General features: G+C 38.0%; 1 protein-coding gene across 2 annotated transcripts; it reads left to right on the top strand.

Moving 5' to 3' along the window:
• The first annotated feature begins 511 nt into the window (after positions 1-511).
• Positions 512-4186, top strand: LOC116177681 (sterol O-acyltransferase 1-like). 2 transcript variants are annotated; one of them, XM_031496725.1, is made up of 7 exons: positions 512-594; positions 646-816; positions 871-1019; positions 2617-2756; positions 2805-2953; positions 3001-3277; positions 3323-4186. In XM_031496725.1, exons 1-7 carry the CDS (start codon positions 548-550, stop codon positions 3752-3754), a joined length of 1365 nt encoding a protein of 454 aa, XP_031352585.1. In that variant the 5' UTR covers positions 512-547; the 3' UTR covers positions 3755-4186. The 2 variants fall into 2 exon arrangements, with proteins under 2 accessions (XP_031352585.1, XP_031352584.1); XM_031496724.1 differs by having other exon boundaries at positions 532-816.
• The last annotated feature ends 6834 nt before the right edge of the window (positions 4187-11020 follow it).

Here is an 11020-nt window from a genome sequence, read left to right as displayed (position 1 = left end):
GCCCCCCCCCCCCCCCGTATAGCCGTATAGTCCAGATATAACCCCAAGTTACTCTACCTGTTTGGGAAATTGAAAAAGGATCTAAATGGACGTCATTTCAGTAACGAAGCTAAGACAAAAGCTGTAGTTTGTCCCCCTCCCCCGTAAAAGGAAAATTCAATTACCCTTTCCCTACAATCATTACAATCATTAACCATGAGATCATTCACATACCTAGGTACTCATATCACAGATATTATTAAGGAAAGTCTTCGTATGCAACTAAAAGGGTAGTCAGGCCGCGAATATTTGTCGCTTTCCTCGTAATGGTTTATAGGGGGCTTTTGCGGAAATCGGAAAATGTATTTATCAACTTCCCGTTATAACCAATCACAGGTGATAACGCTCGAATGACTTACATTCATTAGGTAGCCCGGTGTTTTGCCTCTGAACTATGTAATGTTAAATTCATACCAATTGGATAAGATAAGGATTAATTATAGTACAGTGTTATCACACGATGATACTTTGTGTTAATGTTTGGAAAGAGAATCAAAACAGTGAGGAAATGTCTCTTCAAGATGATCAACCCAAAAATCATACAATGGACGAAAGGTACCTATCTACTTTGTCACCATGTTCATGCGATTATAGTGAATTTTGCAGAAAATTTCCAGAGGAAGAAGAGGTGCGGGTTAAAGTGTTCGAAAGCAGGGAGTCGGTGTTAACGGAACTGTTTAGAAATAAACACATTCTCGCCATATACCGTATGTTTGTGGCACTGATCGTAGGCACCTGCATTAACACTCTCCTGCATGACTACTTTTACAACGAACAGTGAGTACCTTGAGTTTCACACCGATCCCAACGTGGTCACCGGTTCCATTTCAGAATAGGCACCGGTTACCGTTTAATCATTAAGGTCTTTCGGAATTTCCACGCCTTCGTAATCGCATGGATCTGCGCGTTTTCAATTACCCTATGCGTCTATCCTGCGTTTCAGGTGTGGGGAGCAGTAAGACTGCATTTACTTCCCAAATGTGAGTACTTTGACTTTAGATTTAGGCCCTGTTGTCAGTGAAGCTTCCAATTCAAAATAACCAAAACTGCTGAACCGTACTTAAATAGATAACACCTTTATCCCTCAAACATACGAGTAATACAAAGCGGGGGTACCGACTTTGTGGTTCAATGGTAGAGAGTTGAGCTATAAATCCGGAGATCGGGTGTTCGAACCTAGGTTGAGGTGAATTTTTCATCTGTGGCAGAGGTGGGAATTACCTTAGATCAGTTTCGAGCATTCTGCAGGCTACTCCGAGTTAGGTTTTCCTGCAGCTTTCTACAAAGGCGTAATCGTGCTTCCATTCATCGTGGTTATTTTTGTAAAAATCAAAACGCCATAACAGCCCCAAAAAATGGTCAGAATCAATTTTGCAGACGAAGATAGGTTTTTAGCTTTTTTGGGAGTGGATAGCTCTTATGGATGCACTGTAAAATAGTCTCAGTACTGAATTACAGTTTCGTTATTGAGGCTGGTCGGACAGTGTGCTCCGAACCTGTAATTAAAGTAGATTGCTTTTTCGAGTGCATTATACCTATATGCAATGGTTCGCAATATGTAAATGAATTTGCCTTACTGGATCAATATGGTTTCAGCTTTCCCGGTGTCAAGGTGTGCATTTGTTGATCATAGCCCAAATTCTGCAGAATTGAGTTGCGCTGATCGAGTTCCGTAATGTACGCACACAACATTCTATTTGGCGCGAAATTGGCTTTTCTATTTTTAGTAGTGCGATTGCAACATCAATTTTAATTTGCCTTTGCACAAGTTTGCGAGAGAAAACCACTCGTAAGCCGCTCCTACTATGCAGAGCTTCAAAAACGCCTCGCTCTATAACCTACTCGCGCCTTTTGAATTGTCCCATAAAGCTGGACCTTATAGAACGAAACCTGGATCTCCGGAAGGAAAACCTTTGAATTTTTTGTACGATTACCTCTTCTTGTGAAATTGATCGGGCATCGAACTATCTACTTTTATCATCTGTTCTCAAACAATAAAAAATAATATCTAAGTTAAATGATTCCAAAAATAATGTTCTGAAAACTCAATAATTGTCACCAGACGAAGCGCTTCATGTGCGCTACCTAAAGGCGGGAATACTCTAGCAAGGTTTCTCGCGCAAGTTGCTGTTTGATAGCACTGTGAAGATGTACACAGTGTACAAGTACTGTAAGTCGGACGTACGGTGGTATTTACACCTCCTCAGCGCTTTCAGACAGCAACTTGCGTGAGAAATCTTGCTAGAGCATACCCGCCTTTAGGTAGCGCTCATGAAGCACCGTTTACAGAATTCATTCAAAATGCGGCGCACGGACCGCTTACAGAATTTTGTCGCTGTTACCGAAATGAATTGCGATGGACGTTGACAAACATGGATTAGTTCCAAGAACCTCTGCCGAAGGGCTTTTATAGATAGGGTGGGTTTAGACTGCATCGCGCATTCAACCAAAAAACATTAGTTGCATCGATAAAAACACAAATGATTCAATGTTACTGTCACCCTAGTGCACCAAGGTGGAACCAATCCGATTTTACGCCGTGGTCCGCCTCTTTCTATTGATCCAATTCTTTTCTAGCCAACCACTTACTGCTGTGGGATAAACTGTGGATGGTGATTTACGTGCTGTATGCTACTACGATACTGTACTGTTCCGTGTGGGCAACCTTCAGATATGATTTCGGATACGCGCTTGGTGGTGCGACAGGCTGTGAGACAGTAAGTACTACACTATTCAAGGGAACTATTTACAAAGTTCTTTTGTAGACGAGGTTGATAATGAAATCATATGCTTTCATAAGAACATGTGCACCTGACATCGTGAAGCACGTCAAGGTGAAGAGTTCTCGAAATTTTTCACACTATGTCTATTTTCTGTTCGCGCCAACTTTGCTGTATAGGGATTCCTATCCAAGGTAAGCCTAGATGGATGCGCAATAATTAATCATTTTCTCTCTTCCAGATCAAAGGGAAGCATAAGGTGGCACCTTGTCATTAACTACTTCATCGAACTTATAGCGGCGATAGTACTTTGCAGCTTCGTCTACCAAACCACGTACATTTCTCAGCTAGAAGACTTCGGTTTGAGACCTTACCGATTGGCTGACATAGTAATGATAGTGCTTAGAAACGCTCCATACGCAATGCTGACCAGTCTGCTGCTGTTTTACCTATTGCTCCACCTTTGGTCGAACGCGTTCGCGGAAATGCTCCACTTTTCCGACAGGTTATTCTACCAGGTATCGTCTTGATCGCATCATCAGTAATGCAGGCGCTCGTTTTAGGATTGGTGGACGTCGACCTCCTTCGAGAGGTACTACAGAACGTGGAATAGTATAGTGTACGATTGGTTGTATAAGTATATCTACAGGGACTTTTATGAGGTTGTGCTTCCCGGAAACAAGACGGCAGCGAAGATTGTGGTGATCTTCATTTCGGCACTGTTTCACGACTATATTTCCGCAAATGCTATCGGCTTCTTTTTGCCGACCTTCGTAATTCAATTCTTTGTTCTGGGCTCGATAATGGCCCAAGTGAAGTTTTCAAACCGCACAGTTGGTAACGTGGTCTTATGGTACAGTTTAGCCGTCGGTGCTAGTTGTATGTACACAATTAACGGTTTGGAATATTATTGTCGGTTAAATTATGTTAAGGAGAATTTGACTGTTTATAATTTTTTTGTTCCTACATTGTTCCAGTGTGACATTACTTTTTAAGACGCATCAACGTGATTTTGTTTTTACTTTGTTTTCCGAAAGCGATAAGGGTTCCGACGATTATTCGTCGACTGACTCAATACATTTTAGTCCATTACGAACGCCACGGATAAATGGCAGAACTCGGGATCGATTGGCCACGAAAAGTATTTTGAGAGCTGAAATGGTCTGCTGTTTACAGAACCAAAATTTAAGACCTAATTCTCATGCCTCAACTGACAGTTGCTAAAACTCCCTTTTTTAGGGTAAATTGTTAAATCTAAGCTGCCGTAAGTTTCGCAACTAAGCAGTGGTCATGGAGTCCAAGATTAAAATATAAGCGAAACATAATAAATTTACGCTACGCAAGTTTGGGATTTATAAAAGCTAAGTGGAAATTATTATGTACTCAATTTAATTAATTAATGCTAAATAAAAATAAATTACCTTGTTTTATTGACATCCTTTCCTAAAACCACCAACTAAAAAATTTTATTTTTGAAACAACGAACAACGAAGCTCACTGACGTGACTGTTCTATTTAACCGATAAACAAAAGGTGCTGGTCTGCTATTGGCTAAAAAGGCATGTCAGTCTCCAAAATTTCGTTGGGTCCCTGTTTGGTATGATATAAATAGAAAAACACAACAACGAGACGGGGAGATCGGTGGCGTCTGTGAAAGTGTACACCTCGTTCGCGCATTTTTACAAAAGCATAACCAGTTTAAAAGTGAATAATTAGCGGTTGAGTGGTTAATGTGTAAAAAGGTGATCTCTGGATTGGTTAAAAAATCTGGACTGGAGCTATTTGTAATTTTATTTTTATATTTGTTGCCAGTTAAAAAGAGCGTAAACCTCTACGATAGTATGTAAATAGCAAAAAGTAGAAAAAATAAGATTCGTAATTTTATATCTACGTCAATGAAGTTTAATTAGGGAGGATTCTTTAATTTTTTGAATGAGGTAGATTATATTTCCTCGTCATACCAAAGCCTCAGTTTATGAACTCCTGTCCATTTAGGTTTAACAGCGTAGTAGTGTATATGTTACAGGGAAAGTGCGAAATCAGGTGTTGTATACTCTCCCTGGTGATTGTACACATTTACTAAAAAGACTAGTCAAAGTAGGATCCAATTCAATAAACCTACTTTCACTAGTGATTTTATACAATTACTGTTTGTCTCTAGTGGAAATAAAATGCCATTTGGTATATTGCACAACGTCACATAAACATAACCTAAAAGCTGTTGTAACGTGCGATTGAGACTGTTTTGTTTGTGTGTGTTTTTCGTAGTTTATGTCAAATTCCAAACGATGTTTCTGCAAAAAAACAAGAAAAACTGTGCAATTCTAAATGTCATGGTTCATTGCCTTGTTGTCACAAATAGCATCTTCTTCATCATCTTCTCTATACCCATCCATTGTTACCTTAGAGTGGGTATATTACTTATCCATTAGTACTTCGATCGATACGTTGTTTTGAATTGTATGTATAATGCTTGTTTCACAATAAATTTTATATTAACTATTACAATTACTGATACGTTATAGTGATTGTGTAGAATACCTAGTGATTTTATACATTCTCTAGGAAATGTGATAATTCGATATTCTTTTGAACCCGATTTCTTACTTTCACGAGTTTGTTCAGTGAATGTGTACAATCACTAGTAATTTCATATAATCACTGGATTTCGCACTTTCCCTGTAACATATACAAGTACGTATATTAAAGAAGAAATTCAACCATATGTAATAATATACCCCTACGGTTAGGCAACACCCTAAATCAGAAAGAATGGCACGATGGAAAATATACGAAATGCTCTGCACATACAGCCACCGTTCTGCGCAGATGCCAAAAAAACAGAAATGTTTCGAGACAAAGCTTGGCAGAAAATTGGTGTGGGTCACGAGTTCCAGTGGCGGAGTAGCGTACTGGCGTGCTGATCTTTCTTTATGTTTATTTTGTTTGTTCCGTTTTAAAAATCATCTTTGAATTTCGTCTCACAATGTATTATTTACATTATGCATAAAATGGTGATGTTTATTTGTTGCAGCATGCTTTTGTTCTGAGTACAGTTACTGAATCATGTTGAGGCCTTTATATTATTTTATTAAGCGTTTATTTATGTATTCACGTAATACCCATATAGCAGACCTATATACATTGCATATACCATGTACATTCCACGTGGGATATTGTATATCCATAGAATGTGGAAAAGTATGTCGCAAATGTCCGATGTATGTGCATGGCATATAAGTTTGGCAGACTTCACATAATACATAGTATATACGTTTTGGATGTCTTATGTATATGCATGTATATGCATCAGACATGCATTGGTATACTGACAACTGGATATACCATGAATATTCCTGTAATATATGCAAAGATGTTCAATAGGATATTCTATGTATGTTGTATACATTCAGAATGGATGTTCTATAGAGATTCCTCTAACATTCGGGAAGTTTACTAGCATCTATATCTACATAAATAAATTCTTATCACGCAGTGGAGCTTTTTGTTTATTAAGTCTCCTAGTATACAATGGAAAATGTGCTTAAGAAATTATTATTGTTTTATTTAACACTGTAGAGAAGTAGAGTCTTGAGTCATTTTGATTGTGTTCTTGTTCAACACTATAATAGCGCGAGTTCATAACAAATAGGTTGCTAACATACCTGCCATTCTTGTCCTTATATGAATTCCCATTCAGTCTTTACATATCACTAACACATATTTGCAACGTTAGCTCATGCACACACGAAATAAAAATCATTACTTTCACTGTCCAAATTAGACAAACAAACTCAGTAATAACTCGCGGAATAACACTCCCGATTTTAGAAAAATGAACTCTATTTGCAATAGCACCTTACTATCTTCATCGCCGTAATTCACAGAATATGAGACGCTAACGTTTGTAGCGTCGGTAATACAGAAAACGCATGTAACAAATCCAAAACGTATATACATAACATATAATCCCATGTAGCACATCCAAAATGTATATTTATAGAATATCCATACTGGACATAAAATACATGTCTATAATGAATATACATAGTATATACATAAGATGTACAGGATATTCCCTGTACATTATGGATTTAAAATGTATATACATAAGATATCGAATGCTATGTGGGTAGTCTCTATACAGGGTGACAATTTGAAAACTTACCACCCCCCATATCTTAGTAAATAAACGATATATTTAAAAAAAATCAAAATCCGTTTCGGTAATTCGGAGGGGGAATCAAAATGACATAGTTGGCGACGCACCCCCTCACACCTCCTGCGCCCTAGCCACCCCAACTTTTAAATCTTAAATAGGAACCCCCCATGTGTGATACGTCGTTGGATAGCTCTGAAAAAAATGCTTTCCAACCATACCAAATAGCATTACATTTAGGTTAGTAATTATCGTGCAAATTAAAAAATCAACTAATATGATACATTTTCTAAAGTTGGCCTTTATTTCAATAAATGTTCAAAATGTTTTCCGTTATTGGTAAGACAGTATTACTATGCGATCAAAAATGAGTTGCTGTCGAGTCGCCCTTTGTAATTTTTGTTTACATGGAAAATCGTATTTAACTTGAACTTCCAAAGCCGACTCGACAGCAACTCATTTTTGATCGCCAGTTATAATCTATTCTCAAACTCTTGTCGAACCTTTCCAATGTTGGTTTTGCAATATTTCGACATTCTTGAATTATTCTCTGTCTTAGTTCGTCTATGTTCGCCGGTTGCGTTTTAAATACGACAGATTTCAAATGTATCATATTAGTTAATTTTTTGATTTGCACGATAATTACTAACCTAAATGTAATGCTATTTGGTATGGTTGGAAAGCATTTTTTCAGAGCTTCCCAACGACGTATCACACATGGGGGGTCACTATTTAAGATTTAAAAGTTGGGGTGGCTGGGGCGCAGGGGGTTGGAGGGGGTGCGTCGCCAACTATGTCATTGTGATTCCCCCTCCGAATTACCGAAACGGATTTTGATTTTTTAAAATATCTCGTTTATTTACTAAGATATGGGGGGTGGTAAGTTTTCAAATTGTCACCCTGTATATAAAAATGAACCCCTGTTTCTTCTGGTCACGCAATAACTTTAGAACGACTTTACCGATTTCATTCATCTTTTTTTTTTAAGTTTTCTAATACTGTGTAGAAGGTTCTTACGGCAAGAAAAACTAAGAAAATCGCGCAGAAAATTGGAAAATTCGAGAAAACTTAACGACTATTTAAACATCGCGCGTTTGACGGTGCGGCAGCAATTGTTTTAACAGCTACATGGATCGGCATATATCCGTCAAAAAATTAATTTGTGTGGTGTCAATTCGATCGGAAAGTTTATCCAGATTTCAGTGAGTTTTTTTAGAAATGTCGATGTTATTTCACCGCAATCACGCCTTTTATATTAAGAGTTGTTTTGGTAAGTGTTAATAGACTAAACACGTGGTATATATAACTTTATACAGAAAAACTAGGGAGTTAATTTCTATTTTCAGTTCAATTTTAGTTTTTTCAAGATGCTACTAATTAAACGTACCAACCATTGAACTATATACTCTGTAACTGGAACGGCATCGAGCGCCAAAATCGCGTGCCGCAATGATTTTAGGCAACCAGCATAACGTAGGTATTCTCATCCTTGTCTGGCACGTTGTTTTGTATTGCATATGCAGGACCGATCACACGTATTTGGTTAAAAATACAGATAAGTAAATAAACTGGGAGGTTGGGGCCTTAGAAAGATAAAGATAAATGCTTGTCGATGCTTTTACAAGTGCCAATATCTATTTGTTAATGGAATATCTTAAAATATATACTTAATAATGTGGTAAACTGCGCCATTTCTCACTCACACACTCACATACTTGATTCTTGAATCTTGAAGTTACAAAAGTATAATGTCATTCATCGTGGCTCAACTCATTCCATTTGCTTATTAACGTAAAATAAAGTTATAAACATTGGTTGTGTTCGTTTGTAACGTACCCTTTACATAATATATTAGCAAGGAGGTAGGTACCTAATATATTACAATTGGCGTCGAGGTAAACGTTAATTTAAAAAAGCATTTTTTTAAGAATAAAATGAGTTTAAGAATCATGGTTACTCTAAGAGCAAAAATTCAATTTACTCGCAGTGGTCACCGCATTGCCATTAGATGGAAACGAATTGACACGAATGTCTTATGCTGGTCTTATGGAACGAAGGCCGAAGGAATCGGTACTCGAATCGGTAGTAAATAAAAAAATCAATCGTTAAAGGTATTTTTCGCCCCATTAGTGAGCATTATCAATACTAACGTTAAGTGAAAAATTAAATAATGAGGTACTTTAGTAAAGAAATCTGAGCGGTGCAAATGCCGTCATGCGCAAAAATATTAAATGCGCGCGTCGAGGTTGAAAAATGGTATCAAAACGTACCCATGAAATTGAATATATGAATTTTTATTATAAAAATGATACGTATATGCAACACAATTCATGACCATTCTTGCAAATCTCTTAATAACTTATTTTAGACAAAAATAAGCAAAATGTAAGACGTAGTATAAACCATCCCATAAGCCCACATGAGTGGAACAAGGTAAGGGATACCTACCTCTACCCATCTCTCTCTCACAAAAATTCGCCACGGCCCCTGGCAATGGCTGATTACGGGCGATGCCGTTCCAGTTACAGAGTACTTATATAGTTCAATGGTACCAACATAACACGGTACCAACTTAGGTCGCAGAATTTGAAATCCTACAAGTCAAACATACCGGGTGGTGCACGGTAAGTATGAATATGGATTTAACATGGGAAATTAGTTTTATGCAATCTCCTGCCCTCCTGTACATTTTACAGAAAAAACTGTAGAGTTTAAAGTTGTTCAGAATTAAAAGGTGGATACAAAACTGTTTTTACATGTTTTATTAAGCTTTTGGTATACCCGCAAATTTAAAAATAAATTTCAACATTTCTGTTATTAGTAGCAATAGCCATGACTTTTGTTGTTTTATGAATTGCTATACTAATAACAGAAATGTTGAAATGTATTTTTAAATTTGCGGGTATACCAAAAGCTTAATAAAACATGTAAACTTTGTGTGTCCACATTGCAAGGCTTTTAAGTTTAAAACTGAAGCCCCGGAATTATGTTGCGCCAGTGACCAAGCGAAATTGACGCCATTGGTACCGCCACCAGAGCCACTACATTCTTTAGTTCCCGGAAATGGGCCAGATTCTATACATTTTTTTACTCATCCAGAAATACAACAATTGCTTTCAAATTACGGCATTTGGCGCAGCAAAAAAAAGGTACGTTGCTAGCTCTGAATCGCCAAAAGCAACGTAGAAGTGAGTGCGTTTATTTTTTGTTATTTTGGAGAGAGATGGGGAGATTTTGGGTCAAGTGTGTCAAAATCTCTTTTCCGGCTAAACGTTTGAACCGATTGAAACCAAATTTGGTCTTAGACATCAGAGGCCAGAATCGCGCATGCGCAGGTGGGGCGGGTGGTACCTGCGCTAGGCACAGCGAATTTCTTGAAATAATTGTTATTATTTATCCCAGTTCAAATTGATTAGGTATGCATAGCTAGGAAAGAGGACAACGTCCGTCGGGTCAGCTAGTTATTTACATAAAAGTCAGGAAAATGACACATTACTGGCAAGTAAATATAGAAATGCGAGGCACTTTAGGGCCGAGTACTTTAATTTCCGAGAAAGTTCACTCGCACTGTGTCTAGAAAATAATGGAAATATACTTGATTTGACAACTGAACAGGTACATATTGACGCGTTCAGTGAACAGCCAGGGTGGCCTAACCCATGGTAGAGATATTGCTCTCTCGCTGCACGAGCGAGATGGTATATATGCTGGATATATGTGAAAAGGATATTTCCACCACAAAAGGTGAACGACCTACACAAATTGCACGAGATACCTCTGATGTGGAAAAACTGAACGCCACCAGCACTGTCCTCTCCCTGGCAACACCTATCACCTCTATCAAGGTCTATCTAAGAAGACGGAGGATGTCGACGAAGGGTTACGCCTTCACCCAAGCCATAGTGTGTTGTCGTCGATAGAAGGTACCTCTTCCATAAAGTCGTGTGGTATGGCAATGATTCAGTATGGCCTATCACAGTAAGCTACATATTTAACCTCGGCTGAACTCCCATTACTAATCGACACAGTCATAGCACATATTTGTAATCTGTGGTCATAGCTTTCTGTTATTTTGGAGTTGGGTTATCTCAGTGCATCTGAA

Source organism: Photinus pyralis, unplaced genomic scaffold (genome assembly GCF_008802855.1).
Source record: "Photinus pyralis isolate 1611_PpyrPB1 unplaced genomic scaffold, Ppyr1.3 Ppyr1.4_LG8, whole genome shotgun sequence".
In the NCBI taxonomy this organism is placed as follows: Eukaryota; Metazoa; Arthropoda; class Insecta; order Coleoptera; family Lampyridae; genus Photinus; species Photinus pyralis.
The sequence above is the reverse complement of the archived record's forward strand: the minus strand, read 5'-3'. Positions and strand labels throughout refer to the sequence as shown.